The 19,522-nt window shown below is 40.3% G+C and overlaps 1 protein-coding gene across 3 annotated transcripts in view; it reads left to right on the top strand.

Annotated features, from left to right (window-relative positions):
* CERK (ceramide kinase) overlaps nt 1-19,522 on the top strand; it is a 47,539-nt gene that overhangs the window by 7,405 nt on the left and 20,612 nt on the right. For all 3 annotated transcript variants that reach the window (XM_054849589.1, XM_054849598.1, XM_054849608.1), the window contains 5 exons: nt 3,430-3,543; nt 4,684-4,806; nt 6,789-6,914; nt 7,428-7,491; nt 15,134-15,279. In XM_054849589.1, the coding sequence (XP_054705564.1) occupies nt 3,430-3,543; nt 4,684-4,806; nt 6,789-6,914; nt 7,428-7,491; nt 15,134-15,279 (573 nt within the window). The remainder of the gene's footprint in view (nt 1-3,429; nt 3,544-4,683; nt 4,807-6,788; nt 6,915-7,427; nt 7,492-15,133; nt 15,280-19,522) is intronic.

Below are 19,522 nucleotides of genomic sequence, written 5' to 3'. Positions count from 1 at the left end.
TCAAGGCGTGGAGTTACTTGATGCTTGTACAGTGCCAAGTAGTACTGAGGGCCACAATCAGCATAGCTAATATTTGTAGATCAGAAACTTCTCAGACTTCTAGCAAACCCAAAGACTTACAGAGGGAAGATGAGATCACTCTGTTCTTTGCTTTTCATAGAATCATAGAATGGTTTGGGTTGGAAGGGACTTTAAAGATCATCTAGTTCCAACCCCCCTGCCATGAGCAGGGACACCCTCCACTAGACCAGGTTGCCCGAAGCCCCATCCAACCTGGCCTTGAACACTTCCAGGGAGGGGGCATCCACAGCTTCTCTGGGCAACCTGTTCCAGTGCCTCACCACCCTCACAGTAAAGAATTTTTTCCTAATACCTAATCTAAATCTCCCCTCCTTCAGCATAAGGCCATTACCCCTTGTCCTGTCACCACACGCCCTTGTAAACAGTCCCTCTCCAGATTTCCTGCAGGTCTCTTCAGGTACTGAAAGGCTGCTCTAAGGTCTCCCTGGAGCCTTCTCTTCTCCAGGCTGAACAACCCAAACTCTTGGCAGCCCATCCCCACAGGAGAGGTGCTCCAGCCCTCTGATCATCTTTGTGGCCTCCTCTGGACTTGCTCCAACAGCTCCATGTCCTTTTTATGTTGGGGACCCCAGAGCTGGACGCAGTATTCCAGGTGGGATCTCACAAGAGCAGAGTAGAGAGTTAGAATCCCCTCCCTTGACCTGCTGATTATGCCTCTCTTGATGCAGCCCAGGACACGGTTGGCTTTCTGGGCTGCAAGTGCACACTGCCGGCTCATGTTGAGCTTCTCATCCACCAATACCCCCAACTTCTCCTCAGGGCTGCTCTCAATCCATTCTCCACCCAGCCTGTAGTTGTGCTCGGGAGTGCCCCAGCCCATGTGCAGGACCTTGCACTTGGCCTTGTTGAACTTCATGGAGTTTGTACTGGCCAGCTTATCAAGTCTGTCAAGCATTTTTTTGTTTTTGTTGGGTTTTTTTTTGTTTTTGAGAAATCTTTTTTCAGATATTTAGCTCTTGTGGCTTAAAATAAAAAAAAGCATGTATTTAAAATACTCAGTCATTGCTTTTTTTTTTCCACATCTGTGAAGAGATTTCCTGGAACAGTAGAACTTCTAGTCGTGTGACTGTCAAAGGGAGAACATATCTGAAGAATTAAGAGAGCTTAGTAGAATTGATTTCAAGGTCTAGGGTTGTTAATATAAGTTCTGTAATATGTGCTAAAATACATACTCCAAAGATACTTTACAGTATACTTTTACATACTCCAAAGATACTTTACAGATTTGGAAGTACTTCTTCATGTCTTTGCTATCTGTACAGTTGGAGATCTTTCTCTTTATTATATAGAAAATGTCTAATAAAACAATTAGTTCTGTTACTGTTCCTAGCGTACATACTAATAATAAGTATCCAGCATGTAGAGCTGGTTCCCAAAATGTTCATTAGAGCATTGTCATTTAAATTTTGATTTAAATGTAGTTTGTCAGTTTTGTAGCGTATCCGTGAGTGACCTCAAAATGAGTTACCACTGAAGTGCAGTCTTTATAAATGCAACAAGCTTTCTTTCATATTCTGACATATGGATAGGTGGCATAGCCAGTAGAAAAATAAGAACTAAAAGCAGTTCTGGGAAAGAAAGGTTAAAGAACATTTTCCCTTCTCTTAATTTATTGTTCCATCTCTGTTCTGTATTTTTTTCCTTGGATAAATGGATAGGTGGATAATCATATCAAGATCCCATAACAGATCTTTTCTCTGAATGTCTGGAAGCCCAATTAACTGTTACTATCCAATGTTAAATACTTGATATAGGCTTACATGTGTATATATATGATATTTATATCTGTATACAAGTAAAGTGTTTTTAGTGAGTTCGTCTCTGCAGTTGGATCTTTATAAAGACATTCTGGGACTGCTGCGCTTCCCCATCATGCCTTAAGTAGTAGGCATGGTGGTGTTGGGTTGACAGTTGGACTTGATCTTAGAGGTCTTTTCTAACCTTAATGATTTTATGCTTCTGTGTAGTAAATGCAATTATTATAAGCTGAAATTTGTTTTGTAAGTAGTTAAAACATTTGAATACAGCCAGTTTCCTAAAAGACCTCAGTGTAAAGTTTGGAGGCTACGTTTCTTTGGAATCAAGCTAAAAATCTCTGGAAAGATAAAATCCCTGAAGGAATATAAATCAAGTCAAATGCTAAAACACCTGTAAAGGAAAATAAACTTGTGTGTGTAGTCCTTGACATGTCAATAGACATGACAATAGGTAACAACCTTGTTGACTAAAACAAATAAGATGGGGACAAAAATAAAATTGAACTAGTGGCAAATGAATTGTAGTCACCACTGTGAAGAGCTCAGGAAAATTTTTTGCTTATTTTGCATTCCTTATCACCACCATAGTACTGCTGCAAAATAGTGAGGAAGATGAAATGTAGGATAAAACCCAGTAGCAACATTATTAGTGTTTGTATTTTATGTGTTTAATATCTCTTTTTATCTCTATATATGAGAGAAACAAGTATATTATAATAATATAACAAGTATAATAAGATATTATGTAATTAAATGTTTTATGTGTGTATATATGCACACAGTGCTTGCTTGTACATAAATACAAAGCATGCATTTTCAGTTCCACTTTTTTTTTTTGAGATAAGGCAAAAGCAGAGAAATTTTGAAATCAGTAATGAAAATAAGACAAAATCCTCAATTTAACATGAGTTAATAAGACCGAGAAGGTGTTGAGGGACTATAAGAGAAAAAAGACTGAGGGTGGGAGAAATTCTTTCATAGTGTAAGCGCAAGAGGCCTTTAATTCTAAAAAACAATAGTTTTGAAGTTGATAGAAGGAAATATATTTAACAGTACATAAACATAAGATCTAGAATTTGCTTCTTAGGAGATCCTGAAGTTTAAAAGCTCAGTGGGATTTAAAGTCTTAAGAATTCATATGAATGCCCTTCTTTCATAAGCCACCTACTTACTTGACAATAACAAATAGCCTCTGTAGTCTCTCTGCACTAGATTTACTTGTGCATTCTTTGAACTAGCTTGTGCTCTTCACTGTCAAATATCTGGACTAGGCGTCATTGAAGGGGCAATTTCGTTACTCTGAAATCAATGTTGCTCAATTTTGGCTTCATGCAAAGATGTTTTTATATTCAGAATAGCTAATTTTCTGAGAAATCATGGACATCAAAAATACTTGGAGTAGTTCAGGGGTGGTTATGGATTATGTGCTTTGACTAAAGGCAAAAGGAAATTGAAAATGTTCAGCAAATTTCTCTTGGCTGTGCTTATTGAGCAGCTACTCTAATTGTATGTCTATATCATGTTATGTGTACAAATAATCATTCTGGTGTTCTTGTGAGATGTTAATGTGTAAGGTCTTGTGTTCATACAGAAAACTGTTTTGTACCAATCTCTGAGATCATTGCCGTAGAAGAAACGGAACTCAGCAAGAAACAACGTCATATTGGCAAATGGCAAAAAATGGCAAGGCCACATGCTTTCACAGGTAAGGCAAATAGAGTCTGAGGCTGCTTGTGTTAACTCCTTTTTTGGAAGTACTTTAGAGCAGACTCGAAAGGAATCATCAGAATTCTTTTTAACAGAAATGATGTGTTTAAAAAAAATCCCCAACCAACACCTGCACACAAACAAACAAATCCCCACCAAAAATCTGCCAGTTTACATTTACATGTAAAGATCCTTATTTTGGAGAAAAAAAAACCCTTCCTTTAAGAACACATTCTGTGTTTATTTAGGACTTTATTAAATAACTAATGTTTTACGTTTCTGCTGCTGACTGACTGCAGCACGACACTTGCTATGTACTACTTGACTAGAAAATCAAGAGAGAGGCTGGAAAAATGAGTCCTAAATGTCTGGGATTTTTAAAATCATCCCTAACCATCAGAATGTGTGCACGTAAAGGTTCTTTGTATTATTGACTGCGTTCTTAAAACAAAGTGCCAGAAGTAAATTTCTGTTTGTTTTGGGGAAAGAGTGGTGACTTCTGTGCTGCAAAGCTGGGCCAAATGTGATTGTTCCCATGCCAGAATTTTATGTGGTGGAGTACTTTGGTCACATTTAGTCCTTCGGTAACAATGATTGGTGATACTGTAGGTGGAAAGGCTGCTTCTTGTCTCACCAGCCTGGTTCTTAATCCACAAGAAAACTCTAAATCTTTTTTCTCAAATTTCACCTTTATGAAATTAAATTCACCCTGTTGATTACATGGGAGCTGATGCGAGGGTTTGACTTATCCTCTTAAGCTCATGGCATTTTATATTATGTAGACATTGCAGAATTTAATATGGTAAATAATATATAAGCTCAGTGAACTTCTGTATAAGTATGTCAATAATCAGTTTATGGAAAATGGATTGTATTTGTTTTAAAAGAAGTTTATGTTTGGGTATCTGCTATTAGGTAATGACCTAGAGCAAGTGTTTTCATTTTGACTTTTTACAGTTGTCTTGTTCATAGTCTGAATGTTTCTGTCATTTGCAGAAATGTGTAGTGGGGGTTAATTACCACTTTTTTCCAGAGATAGATGTTTTGGAGATATCTCTGAAATGCATCTGTCATTTCACAGAATGGTCTCATTGTGCCACTTCTTTTTTTTTGTTGTTTTGTTTTTTAATTTAAATAGTGTATTACGTGAAGAAAGCCCGAAAACACCGCTGGCGGTGCAGTGATGTGACATTTTGGTGTGTTGATGAGCACTTGTGTAATCAGTGGATAGGGGCGCTGAAAGAATTACTTGAAAAGCAGAGTAAGTTTGACTACTAACATTTGCAGCATCATTTTACAGGCATGTGTGTCAATATTATTTTAATATATCTGGTTTTTTTAAGCTCTTAAGAGCAGCTTATGCTCAAAAGTTGAGGGAGCTGAATGTGGAAGTGTCTCCTTCTTATCACTACTTTTGTATCTTGCATATTTGCTAAGTTGTACTGACTGTTTTACTCTGATCGGTCAGGACTATAGGTGTCTTATAATTTTGCACAGATAAAAATTATTTTCACAAAATAGGGACGCATTAGAAGCTTAGCAGAGGCTTTAAATGACTCTAGCTTTGGAGAAAGTAAAGTGCGGATGTAAGCTCAGAAATTTGAGGTACTCTAGAGATCTGAGGACAAGGATTGTAGCAACGTAAGATTTATGGGTGGCTTTTTGTGTGTCTGTCTCACCTTTCCAGTCTCATCAGTGGTGGGCCTTATGTAGTAAGAGTTCCCATTAATAATTTCTGGGACTCTTAGACGTGTGCTTCTTGGAAGGCAAAAAGTAGTTTTGCAGGAGTTATTCCTGAAAGAGATACCTTGATAGATGTCAGGGAGTAGCAGGAGCAGAGCAGCTCCATGACAGAAGGGAGGATGGGCATAGCACAGGCAGTGCCCTCACCGACCAGGGTGCAGTCCCACTGTATCTGAGTAGGGGTGGGGATAACAGGAGGTCCCATTTACAGCCCAGAAGAGATAAAGTAATTGGGTCCATCCAGGGAGACTAGACAGGAGCAGGAGGAGAGGAGGGTGGAGACAGGACTGGAGATAAGCGACCTACTGCATAGGTCTGAGGTCCATCTGCGACACTGAGCCGGAGAAAGGACTGGGTACAAGTACATCTATGATGAGACTCAAGCAAGTACTTAAGGCTCACAGAACAGAAATGGGTATTTAACAAAAAAAGTTCTGAACAGACATTGGAAGCATGCATCTTACTAATGTTTTTGTTTTGTATATGTTACATGAGGTATCTGGCTTCAAATAAAGTATTTAAAGAAATGGGCTTTGTACATGCATTCACTACACCTATGAGAGATGTGGCCCAGGCAGTTGTCTCTGTGTGCAGGTGTTCGTTCTTTTGGTAACAAATCATTTCAGAAAAGACTCTCAAGAGAGTGAATGGTGCTTTGCGTATGTGGCAGCTTTAAACCATTCAAACAGTCTAGGTTGGGTGGATGTATTATGCAAGTGTGCTGATCTAATAAATATGTTTATTCTTTCCTTTTAAGATAATAATTTAGAATGCCATCTGAGGAAGTGGGAATGTTATAACAGGTCTTTGTGTTCTATACCAAAAAAGCAAGGCTCTCTAGGCGCAGCAAACATTACCATTTTGTTTATCTGTTAGTACAGAGATGTAATAATTGTTTTAATTGCCACCACCAATGTAAATCCGTAACTACTTGAACGAACTTGAGATAGTAATGTCAAAGGTGTTTTCTGGGGGAAGGGGTTACAAGCACTTATTGTGCAGCATGTAGTTCTGTGAGGTGTTCGGATTGTGTCTTTATCACAGAAAGGAAATGCGTTTTAACTATATTACCAAAGCAAGAATGTTGTTTAAATAAATTAAAGTAAAAGTATTTCTATATATGCTTCACTCACAAGTGCCTTTCCTGTTGCTGCCCTTGGTTTGTCTTTTTGTCTTGTATGCCTGTGATACTAATGTCATTTAGTGGGAAAGTACTGCAAGAATAATATGCATAATGTGAGACATGGAGTCAGATGAAATTTCACCTGCTGTCTCGTTACCAATTTGTTCAATACTGTCAGTATCCTCAGTATAATAAAGAAGATAGATGAAGCAGGTTTTTATAGCTCTTTGGTAAAGAGTTACTGAGTTTGAAGAGTTAATAAGAAGTAATAAAAGGCTTGTATGCTGTGCTCACTCTGTTCACAGTTTTGTTTTTGTATAGCTTGTTGAATTTTTGTGTACAAAAGCAGTGTACTATAATATTTTTCCTTACTGCAGAGTCTAGACCAAAGCAGTTGCTTGTGTATATTAATCCGTATGGAGGAAAACGTCAAGGAAAGAGGATTTATGAACAGAAAGTTGCTCCGCTCTTCAGTCTGGCTTCTATTTCCACTGATGTTATTGGTGAGCAATGAATATTTTAATTTCTTAATAAACACAATATGAACTCCTTGAAACATACCTGAGGAGCTTAAATTCTTTCTGTTACTTACCTTTTCTTACTAAGGAAATGAAACTAAGTGGTAGAGAGGGAATGCTTTCTAATTAAAGGATTGGTAGCCAGATAAATGATGACCTTACATCAATTTTCTGCTTACTAAATTAAAACTTCTGCTACTTCTATTTGAGCTCTTCATTTGTAAGATACTGTCTTTCTCCTCTTTTTCAGTTTTACTGTTAAAACCAATTGTTCATATGCACAATTTTATAGTGAAATATTTTTCTGTGTATACTGCAGTGCACATCTCTCAATTTTTTCCGTGGCATGTGATCTTCTGAAACCCATTTTATGGGCAGGCTGTTTTATGGTCACATTGGTAATAAGGTCATGGTTATTAATTAATAATAACACTTTTATAATTGTATATTATATACCATTTTATAACAGTAATTTTCATTGTGTTTGTTTCTTCATAGTAACTGAACGCGCTAATCATGCTAAGGACAATTTATTTGAAGTTAATATAAATAAATATGATGGGTAAGTAACATCACTGTCTTTTTCTAGCAGATGTATTTTGTAATCTGTCTGTTCTTGTCTCTAATTTAAAATAGTAGCCTTCATTGCTGGTATGTTTGTTGCACCAGCTGAAAGTTCTGGGGCATGTTCCTTTCCATAAGAGATCCACATTTGGGAGTATCAAAGGAAAACTAAACTTTTTCAGTAAACTTGTTCAACACGTAATAAATTCAAGTGTAGGTAACAACGTTTGCATGATATTTGTGTTCAAAAGATGAATGTAAGATTACTGCTGCTCATCCAGAAGTTGTTCTATGATAGCTTGAAAGCTGCCCTGAAATGTTTTGTGGTATAGATGATCTTGACATATACATGAGTCCAGAACACTGCATCAGTAGCATTCAGCCTGTGTGTAGAAACAATGAGCCGTTTAGAAACGTTTCAGATAGTTCCTCTTGCTATGTGGGACTGTTACAATAATGGCTACATCATTTAGCTTTATTTGTGTTAGTTCTGTTGTGAAATTACTGTTTTAAAAGAAGACCTAACTGAATGGAGAAATTGCATTCCATTATTAAATCTAGTGTAGAAGCAGAATATATTAATAAATAAGCAAGTCATTCCAGTTTCCTGTTCGTGACATGAAACAAGTTACACGACTGGAAAATAATGAAAATGTATGCAGAATCCGTGCAGGTGAACCCTCAACTACAGTATTTAAAATAGTATCTTGTTGTGCTTGTAGACAGGTACATTTAAACTGGTAAGTTGCAAAAATAAAACGTTTCCTATCTTTTCACAGTAATTTTGCTAGGGGAGCAGATCTATATGCATTGTATATGTTGAGTGAGGGCATGATGTTGACAAATTATGGTAGTGAGAAACTACATTCACAAGCGGAATTCCTAGACTTCACCTGCTTTAAAATGAGTTGAGTTTAAATAAGCAGTTTTGACTCTACTGGGATTTTTCTTAATTTTGCTGAAGTGGAAAGAAGAACAATGGGGATCCTGGAAAAAACTAGTTAGTTAAGATTTCTCCTTTTTGTTTGACTTAAGTGATTTGAAATAGATAATACTGACAGTTGGTGAGATTCTGATACAGAGCAGAAAAGGGAAGCAAGTGAGCCCATGTTCACTCATAGCAAATGTTTTTTTACAACAAGTGGCAGTGACTAATTGTAGTGGTACATGAAGTGGTTTTTGGCAGATTCAAACAATCTGTTATGGTAGAAAGTTGGGTTTCTTGGGGGATTTCTGGGGGGTTTTTTTGGGAGTTTTTTGTTTGGTTGGTTTTTTCTCTTCTCTCTTACATGACTGAAATAAACAGATGGCCAGAGGACTGCATCTTTTTAGAATCTCGTGATTCTTCTATTCCCAGGCTGGGCCATAATTGCAGTTAGCTTGGGAACTGCAACTTGTCTTTCTAAGCCTCATCATATACAAGTCTGTTTCTGTGGTGAACAGTGATGTTAGGAAGGGAGTTCTTGTATTAATACAACTTTTAAATAACAGATCGTGTGGTTATATAGAAGATTTTTAAAAATGATTGAACTCCATAAATGCATGTGTTTCTTCAGTTTGGTTGACTCTTCTCACATACAGGAAAAACTTCTTTGGATTCCTACATCTAATTGTTGTTCACCTGTCCTCTTAGATTGGTTCTGATAAGTGGCTTTCCCTTCATTCAGTGACAGGATTATTCATTTAATCTGCAGACTGCCTATTTGGCAAAGCCATGCCTGTAATTTTGGAATTAGATATAGGTTTCTTTGTGATAACTGCTTCACTGCCTTATAAGTGTGTTTACTTGAGGCAGCTTATTTAAACCTCTTCTGCATGTTTCCTGTTTGTTCTTCCCATTTCCCCTTATAAGAATTTCTTATGAGCATACTAATCTAACAGCTCAGTAAAAGAACAGCTTCTCTTTGGAGACAATTACTTAAAATATTAATTCAGTTACGATATACCAGGTTTTTGGCCATCATTGTGCAGAACAACTGGAGCATGCTGTAATATCGTGCAGGTAATAACCATGTTTAGAATAAGTCTGACGTATGAATCACTGCTTCCTTATCAGTATGCCTATTGCACAAGCCTTTGTAAAACTGTTTCAGCTTGTTTTTTTCCTAGTTCTTGAATTAGTTCACAGAATGGTTGAGATAAGAAGGGAACATAGGTCTTTTAAAACTAATTTGTCTTGTGGACTTCATAGAATCATAGAATGGTTTGGGTTGGAAGGGGCCTTAAAGATCATCTAGTTCCAGCCCCCCTGCTACGGGCAGGGACACCCTCCACTAGACCAGGTTGCCCGAAGCCCCATCCAACCTGGCCTTGAACACTTCCAGGGAGGGGGCATCCACAGCTTCTCTGGGCAACCTGTTCCAGTGCCTCACCACACTCACAGTAACGAATTTCTTCCTAATACCTAATGTAAATCTCCCCTCCTTCAGTTTAAGGCCATTACCCCTTGTCCTATCACTCCATGCCCTTGTAAACAGTCCCTCTCCAGATTTTCTGTAGGCCCCTTCAGGTACTGGAATACTGCCCCTTCAGGTACTGGAAGGTCTCCCCGGAGCCTTCTCTTCTCCAGGCTGAACAACCCCAACTCTTGTCAGCCTGTCCTCATAGGACAGGTGCTCCAGCCCTCTGATCATCTTTGTGGCCTCCTCTGGACTCGCTCCAACAGCTCCATGTCCTTCTTGTATTGGAGACCCCAGAGCTGGACGCAGTATTCTAGGTGGGGTCTCATGAGAGTGGAGTAGAGAGTTAGAATCCCTTCCCTTGACCTGCTGGTCCCACTTCTTTTGATGCAGCTCAGGATACGGTTGGCTTTCTGGGCTACAAGCGCACGTTGCTGGGTCGTGTTGAGCTTCCCACCACCAATGCCCCCAAGTCCTTTGCACAGGCCCACCTCTCAACCCTGTCAAGGTCCCTCTGGATGGCATCCCTTCCATCCAGTGTGTCAACCACACCACATAGCTTGGTGTCATCCAACTTACTGAGGGTGCGCTCGATCCCACTGCCTGTGTTGCCAGCAAAGATGTTAAACACTGCTGTTCCTAACACTGATCCCCAAGGAACGCCAATCATCACTGGTCTACGCTTGGACATCGACTGAGTTGACTGCAACTCTTTGAGTGTGACCATCCAGCCAATTTCTTATCCACCGAGTGGTCCATACATGAAATCCATGTCTCCAATTTAGAGACAAGGATGTTGTGCAGGACAGTCTCAGATGCTTTGCACAAGTCCAGATAGGCGACATCAGCTCTTCCCTTAACCACCAATGCTGTAACCCTGTTGTAGAAGGCTACCAAATGTGTCAGGCATGATTTGTGTTTAGCGAAGCCATGTTGGCTGTCACCAATCACCTCCTTGTTTTCCATGTGCCTGAGCATAGTTTCCAGGAGGATCTGCTCCATGATCTTGCTGGGCACAGAGGTGAGACTGACCAGCCTGTAGTTCCCTGGGTCTTCCTTTTTTCCCTTTTTTAAAAATGGGGGTTATGTTTCCTCTCTTCCAGTCAGTTGGAATTTCACTGGACTGCTATGGCTTCTCAACTGTGATGGATAGTGGTGTAGCTAATTCATCTGCCAGTTCCCTCAGGACCTGCGGATCCATGTCATCAGGTGCCATGGACTTGTGCACCTTCAGGTTCCTTAGATGGTCTCAAACCTGATCTTCTCCTATAGTGGGCAGTTCTTCATTCTCCCAGTCCCTGCCTTTGCCTTCTGTGACTTGAGTGATGTGGCTAGAGCACTTACCAGTGAAGACTGAGGCAAAACAGTCGTTGGGTACTTCAGCCTTCTCCATATCCTGGGTTTCCAGGTGTGCTCTCCAGAAATCCAAGGTAGTGAGCTTGTGGTGCGCTCTCCTTGCTGCCCTGAGGATCTTGAAGTCCACCATCTCGTGGTCACTGCAGCCAAGGCTGCCCTTGAGCTTCACATTCCCCACCAGCCCCTCCCTGTTGGTGAGAACAAATTTCAGCATGGCACCTCTCCTCATTAGCTCATCTATCACTTGAAGGAAGTTATCATCAACGTATTTCAGGAACCGCCTGGATTGCTTATGCCCTGCTGTGTTGTCCCTCCAGTCAGGGTGGTTGAGGTCCCCCATGAGGACCGGGGCTTGTGAATGTGAGGCTGCTCTTTTCTGTCTATAGAGCGTCTCATCTGCTCTGTCTTCCTGGTCGGGTGGCCTGTAGCAGACCCCCACTATAATGTCCCCTGTCCCTGCCCTCCCTTTAACGTGGACCCATAAGCTCTTGGTGGGGTCCTCATCAATCCCCAGGCGGAGCTCCATGTACTCCAGCTGGTCATTGACATAGAGGGCAACACCCCCTCTTCATCTCCCCTGTCTGTCCTTCCTAAAGAGCCTGCACCCTTCCATCCCAACACTCCAGCCATAGGAGCCATCCCACCACTCTCCACAGTGCCAATACGATCATAGCCCTGCAGGCATGCGCACATCTCTAACTCCTCTTGTTTATTCCCCGTGCTACATGCCTTTGCAGAGGCATTTCAATTGGGCCTTCAATGAAGCTGACTTACTGGCTGGAGTGGCTGGAATTCCTTTGTGCTGCACTTCAAGTGTTCTCCTGCTGACCTGTGATCCTTCTTCTGGCTCTGGGCATCTATTGCTGGCACTGGCATCAAACTGATAGGAGTGTGGCACCAGTCCTGTAACCATTTGTTGATTCGCCAGATTCGACTGGCCCTTTCAAACCCCTGCCCTTTGACCGAGAGGACTGATGAAAAAAACTGCCTGCACTCCAGAGTCCCTTACTGCTGCTCCCAGGGTTATGTAATCTTCTTGATACTCCTCAGACCGCTCCTGCCTGTATCACTGGTGCCCATGTGAAACAGCAGCAGCGGATAATAGTTAGTGGACTGTATGAGGCTTGGCAGTCTCTCGGTGACATCCCTGATCCGAGCCCCCAGTAAGCAGCACACCTCTCTAGAGAGTGCGTCAGGTCGGCAAATGGTGCCTCTGTACCTCTCAGGAGAGAGTCGCCCACTACTGTCACCTGTTGCCTTTTCTTAGTTGTGCTGGTTGTTATATGGGGAGCAGACCAGGCTGCCCTACCCAGCTCCAGCATCTCTCCTGATGCAGCGGGTCTTTCCTCTTCAGTCTGCAGAGCAGGGAAGTGGTTCTGCAAGGACACCTCAGGCTTCGGGGGAAGTCTCTTCCTCCTGCTGGCCCTTGCCGTCACAAGCTTCCATTCTTCCGTATTATTGGCCTCCCCTCCCTTTGGTGTGACACCGGTGGGGGAGGTTTTGGCTGTTTGGCTGTGGGTCCACTGCAGGCTGCGCTTGGAACCAGCTATCTCACTCCTTCTCAGCCTCCCTGAGGTTCCACAGCCTTCTCACCATCTCCTGCAGCTCAGCCACGTGCTGCCGGAGGTCCTCGCCCTGGGCACACCTTCTGCAGGCAGGTCTGCCTCCTGTCCCTGCCCCAGGAGAAAGGTCTGGGCACTTCCTGCAGCCCGAGGTCTGCACTGCAGCCTCTCCCTTCAGCAGCTCCGTCTGGGTGGAGGCATCGGCCACCGCTGGGGTAGATGGTGCAGACCCCCCAGCCGGAGCTGCAGCCTTTGCTCTCAGACGAGCACCCACCGTTCTGCCTCAAGGGTCAGGTAGGATGGGTGACCTTGACTTGTCACAGCACGGTGCCGGTTGCTGGGCTGTGGGTGCTTCAGGTCTCCCACTGGGCCAGTGGATGCCCCTCCTTCGAAGAGGCGCCCTCCCTGAGCGCCCTCCCTCGCCAACCACCGCACCACTCCCTGGCTGATGTGCCAGCCCTATTTGCCCGCTCTGCTCACGACGGTCCTGGTGGCTCGCGCACCCTGGGCTGCCTCGTGTAGGTGCGGGGTGACCGCCGTGGCTCTGGCAATGCCCAGGCCGCGTCAGCGCCTCCCACGAGAGCTGCAGCTCCTGGCAGGTCTCTCCGCTCCCCTGGCGCTTCCCTGCCCCAGGAAACCCCTGGGCACCAAGGTCTGCCGCTCTGCTGCGGGCCGGCCTGGCTCCGGAGCTGCTCCCCTCAGTGACTGATTTGCTTCTCCTGAAGTCCTGTAGTATACATAGTTTAGTGTTATCTGTCTAAAAAGTTAAATGCTAGTCCATTAGAAAAATAAACCCAAAATGTAAGAATTGCTCTAAGATCTCTCTTACAGTAGTTCTTCACTATGGGCCTTCGTGTGTGTGACTCACACACTGGTTATCTGATGTTGGCAGTGAATTTGGTCATGCTGGTATTGTGTGTATAACTTCTTTATTTACCCTTGATAGCTATAGACATTGATATCATTGTCATCTCTGAGCCTCAATACAGGAGTTGTTATAAATAGAACACTACTAAGACAACATTGACCTTGAACTGACATGGAAATTTTTGTCCGCTTAACCTCTTTCTTAGAGTCTGCAAAGAAAGATGAGACAGGCTAAAGTTGAGAAATAATGTAGTTAAGTTATGAGAAGATAAATTTATTACAAATTAAAAAACAAACTTCCTTTTCTCCCTTCTGTCCTAGTCTTAGGTCTTGACTTAGTCCAGTGGACAGTGTATGAATTTTTTAAGACTATCCTCTCCATTCATGAAAAAATGACTGGTTTTTTTTCAAGCTTTCCTTCTGGTGAAAATACAATAATAAGTAAATTTAAATCATCAGTATTTTAAAATTAAATAAACTAACTTGTCCTATGAAATAAGTGTTCATTCTGCAATATCTGTTACGATGTGGAAGAGTAAGTATTAGTTTATGCATTGGAAATGATTGCTGTAGATAACCGTAAACATTCCTAAGCATGTGTGCTGGGGACCACATGCATAACTTCAGATTTGGCATGTATTCCTTTAAAGTGTGTTTGAATGAGTTTTTCAGTTAAAGAATGTTTATGCTTTTAGAGTTCAGGGTGTGCATTTGATTATTGTGCATGAAATGTATCCTGCTGTAAAATAGTCTTTTACTTCCTAGTATTTGCTTGGTTGTGGACTCTCTGCTGAGCTTTAACATATTGAGGATCTGTGTAGCTGCTGCACCAGCTCTGACCTGAATTAAGTTTGCAAAACAAAGTTTTGCTTCTGGTAACACTTAGAACTCTGTTTCATTATGAATGGCTATGTAGATATACATGACTTCTGTCTGTCTGATGAGCTCTCAGCATGTTCAAAAGAGCATGCAAGCATGTACTTTTTCTGGTTTTGACTTTCGTATAATGTATATCCCTATTAAATTCATAGTGTAAAATATACATCTGCCTGAAACCACAAATATTAACTTACCTTTTTAGTAAAGGTACCATATGTCCCTTTTGTTCACTTAGCTTTATGTACAGTCCTGTTCAGTGTTTTCCTGTATAGTGAATTTCCACTGATATTTGTCTGTCTGCATAAACCAATAGAGGATAAAGATTTTTTTTTTAGGTTGCATTCAAACATTTTTTCTAACTTTACAGACATGTCTAGATGCATTTGCAGTTGTGTAGCTTGAAAATTTTTTTCGGCTTTTTGTTAATTGCCAAGTTGATTGTGGGCTACTATATTCTGTAAAAATGGAGGAGAATAGAAAAACTATTTTTAATGTGCCCAGTGCATGCCCTAAGTAGAACATTTGCTGTGTTGTTTATTGACTGTTAGTGTGCATTCTAATTTGTGTTTCCTGGCAGTGTTGTTTGTGTTGGTGGGGACGGCATGTTCAGTGAAGTGATGCATGGTCTCATTGGAAGAATGCAGAAGGACTCTGGCATAGACCAAAATAATCCCAAAGCACCGTTAGTCCAGTGCAATATAAGGATTGGCATAATTCCTGCTGGTAAGAAAGGGTTAACTTTCAGTTTATTTTATTAATTTATTCTTGAAATTTCTTCTTATTCATAACTTCTTGAAATGAGGCCTAAGTGTAAAATATGAGTGGTGATATTCCATAAAGACACCTAGCTAAAGCTGTTTGTATCCTGGTATAATTATTGATCACATGCAATTTTATTTGGGAAGGATATTTTGTAAAGGAAATCAAATCTTAATGTGGAACTTTAGAATTTAATTGCTTTTAGACTTATTTTGTGTTAATACAAGATAAAACGTTGACAGTAATACCTTTGCCCATCTGAACACATTGAGTGAATTTTACTGAACAGAGACTTACCTGATAAATATTGTCCCAATTCCAAATGCTCCGCAAACTTAAATTGCAATGAGAACCTCCCACTGGTCTAGCAAACTCCAAACAAATGCTAAATGCCTTCCCCCCCCCCAGTTGCCACCACAGAAATTATAAGGCAACTACAGTTGAGGACCAGTGCTCAGGTTCCAGGCCAAGTTGCTGTTTCTGCCCCTTTTTAGACATGCTATACCTTCACACTTCTCAATGTCAGCCATTTTTTCAGGCAATCCTGACTGCTCTCGTTGAGAGGTGTTTGTGAGAACTTGTTCTTGGAATTCAGGTCTTTGGTGATAATCTCAGGAGTTTTTTATTGACCACAGGCACTATTTGGATCAATCTTGCTGTTAAATCTAGTTTCCCAGGTGTTAACCTCACCGTGCCCAGTTGGTCCCCAAGATTCCCTCTAAAGTGGACTTACAAGGGGTGACTCTTCCAGGACTGGATTCAGTGTTGCAACTTGTTAATAGGATCTGCAATTTTGAGGACTCTGTGGAAAGACAAATGGACAGTTCAGTGTCTTTTCTATGCTGTTCTCTTTCTTGTCAGATGATTGAGATTTGAGTTAAAGAACTAGAATATGAAATAAACATTGGGAGCTTCTGACTAGAACTAAAATACAGACTTCCATGAGAAAATTTAGCACAAGTTATAAAAATACACCAAGTGAAACAGTATATTTGTACCCTCAGGCTTTAGGTGACTAATTTTATACTAGTTACATCTTTGTGAAGAATGTATCCAAGCCCAAATGGTCTGAATTGTTGCTTGGAAGAAGCTTAACCCTTTATGCTTGCAGGGTTAGACGTCTAAAAGTTGCAATGTGAATATCCCCTTATGGTATTTCATTCCTGTTGTTAGCTAGCACATTAAGGGTTCTATATAACAGAACTACTATATTTAAGTATATTCTGATTTTATTTGTGAAAGCTTTGTATTAAAATCAGTTTGTATAATAAATTTAAGAATAGAATTTGAAGTGCTCTACCTTTCATTTCCCTTATTTGGGCAAATTTCTTGGACTAAAGGTTATTGCTTACATGCTTGGTTTCAGAAGATTTTGCCTACTGGATATTAGTGGCCATAAGAAGATACAATTTAAAAAATGAGAACCTCAATATTAAGAGTTATTTCTTTGTCCTGAGGAAATTAACTATAAGCATGTTAAAATTGCAAGATTCACCTTGCTTTTTCAACAATTTCTTAACGCATATTTCCAATTGCAACCAAAAAGTATGATCTTCACTGATATTTTAATATTGCTGACATGTATCAAGTCACTTTCTTCTTTTATATACTTCAGTGTTTTGTGTTTTGTCCTTCATAGCTGTTTGCTATGTGAATGTATGCTGCGTGCTCTATTTCTTAAACTAACATGAGGTACAGTCTTGTAATCGGTGCTATAATTCAAATATTTTCTCAGAGTCATTATTCACATCCCTCAAATTATTTATAATGGTGCATAAAGAGGCTGGCCTTTAAGTTCTATTAATTAAGTTTTTGGAAGTACAGAGAATAATATATATCTTGATCTGTTTGCATATTGTACAATATTTAAAATGATTCATTACTGCGAATATGGGAGAGTGCTTATTTACTGAAAAAGGGAGTTAAATCACTGAACAAATCTTAACCCTTTCTTAACACATCTAGCCATCACAGGGACCTTAAACTGTGTATGAAATAGCCAAACTCATGTGTTGCAGGGTGGTCAGGAAGGCAGCAAGAAGGTTTTTTCCAGCCCCTGGTGAAGCTGTTCTGTTCATCTTTGCTTGATGTAATGGAGCTCTGGCCATGTATTGACCCCAACAGATCCCCTAGTTCCCAGACTAGTGCAAGGACTCAGCTCCAAAATTAGTGAGATCCTTAAAAAGACTTTTAAAAAAAAAAAAACTAAACTGACAGTCGTAAAATACTGCAAGTCAAAAGGAACTATGAAATATAAATCATACATCTAGAAAAACTTCATCTATGGTGCTCTTTTTAGTTCTTTATAACCAACATATTTCTTAAAATCCTTAGAAGTCATTAATTGATATTGAAAACAAAGACTACCTAGAATTTAGAGATTAAGTTCTAAAGCTCCGTGTGTCTTATGAAACATGGAGACAGTTTACTTGGTGAGGACAGGAGCCTGGGGTAAGGTGACACTGAATCAGTGTTGTTTGCCTTTTTTTATCATTTAGTTCCTAATGTCTAGCTGTGTTAACATAAATGTGGCAGGTTGTGGTTTGTGGCTATCATTAAACGTCTGTATTCAAACTAACGCTCAATTCAGTAGACTTAATCTTTGCTCAGAAACTGTCAATTTAATTGTACAAAGGTTTGAAACTACAAATGAAAGAGATTTAATGCTAAAACACTCTCATCTATATGACCAATTTGGGTAATTAGCTTTATTTCACAGGCAGAATCCCATTCTGCAGGCTCTTTTTTTTTTTTTTTTCTTAAATGTTAATGCTACGTGTAAATCTTGATTTTAACTTTCTGGAGCAAGCTGCTGCTTGGCCCTTGTTTTGAACAGATGTGTCTGTTTTCAGCCAGTCTCTTTCCTTAACGTGTCTTCTGGTTAAAAATTATCACTTATGCTTTGTGGTACATTATTGTGAAGTAACTTGTGTTTTTATTGACATGTATAAAGGCTTCTACTCAAATGGCAGTTTTGACTTCTGAATTTCTTAATAGAAATTGCAGCCATTCTTCAGATCTGCCAGTGTAAGCTGACTGCTGTTGTAAGCAAATTTGCTGTTAAGAGTACTTAGAGGTTATAGTAACCTAACACAGTTTTGTACTGCAATGTGGTAACTGCAAGTCAGCATATCTACAAAGACTGTGTAGTTATTACTTCCTCCTAGTGCCATCCAGCCTTAGAAGCACATTCAGCCATGGTTTCTGACTGCATTCAGAGTGGTAGCATGCCTCCATAGAACTTAAACACAGAAGATTATTTCTGTTGTGACATGTGGCACTGAGGTTTCGTCTGCATGTTTTAGCATTGAAATTGTACCCTCTGGAGTAAGCCAAAGTAATTCTTTCTTCTTACTAAACCTGGCGTAGAACAGGAGGACAAAGCTGTCAACTGCTGTCGGAGGACTCTTTAGTAAAAGAGAATGGATTAGATTAAATACTCTTATGATCTCAGCAGGTGGAAGAAAAAATATCCTACTTCACTCTGTGCTGTAGCATAATAGTAATATATTCATTCTTCCAAAACCCACGTCTGCCAGCCTGCCCTGGGGATAGAGGAAAAGTCTTCCAAGCACTTGGGAAGATGGAGAAAAACATAGACGCAAAGTGTTAATTGCTACAGTGATTTAGGTTTCCAGTGTATCCAGATCCCTCTCACTTTTGTTGTGGTCAAGGTATGAACTCTGTAAAGCCTAGGACTGAAGCATGCAGTAAGATTATAATCAGCATGTTGATATGTAGCTGTAGAAGTTAATGCTAAAGACAGCACAGGCTTCTTATGTGAGTGTAGTACAGAAAAATGGTGGAGGATTCATTCGCAAACTTAAAAACCAAATGCAAGTAAAATCATGAGGTGTGACTGGACTCTTATACTACTGTCATATAGGCTGTAAAATTTCCCTTTGAAAATGTGCTAAAGCACAGCATAAAAAGCTATTTAATTCTTTTTTTAAATGACTCCAAGTGATGTGTCCACAGCCTTCTTTGTTACAACGTTTGTAATATTTAATGATCTTTGCAGTTTAGTTAGCATCTCCTTTCAAGGTCCAGTATGTCCAGTTTGAAATCTGAAGTGCAATGTTTTGTGTTCCTCCTTCAGCATTTTAAATCCATTATACTTCTAGAAATGACGGTCTTTGAGCTAAATACTGCATTTAATATGGTGGTGCTGCTATGAAGACAAACTAAGTCAAAATTACTTTTTCCT

This window comes from Grus americana, chromosome 1 (assembly GCF_028858705.1).
Source record: "Grus americana isolate bGruAme1 chromosome 1, bGruAme1.mat, whole genome shotgun sequence".
Lineage (NCBI taxonomy): Eukaryota > Metazoa > Chordata > Aves > Gruiformes > Gruidae > Grus > Grus americana.
Note: the sequence above shows the minus strand (reverse complement) of the source record. Positions and strands in the feature narration are given on the sequence as shown.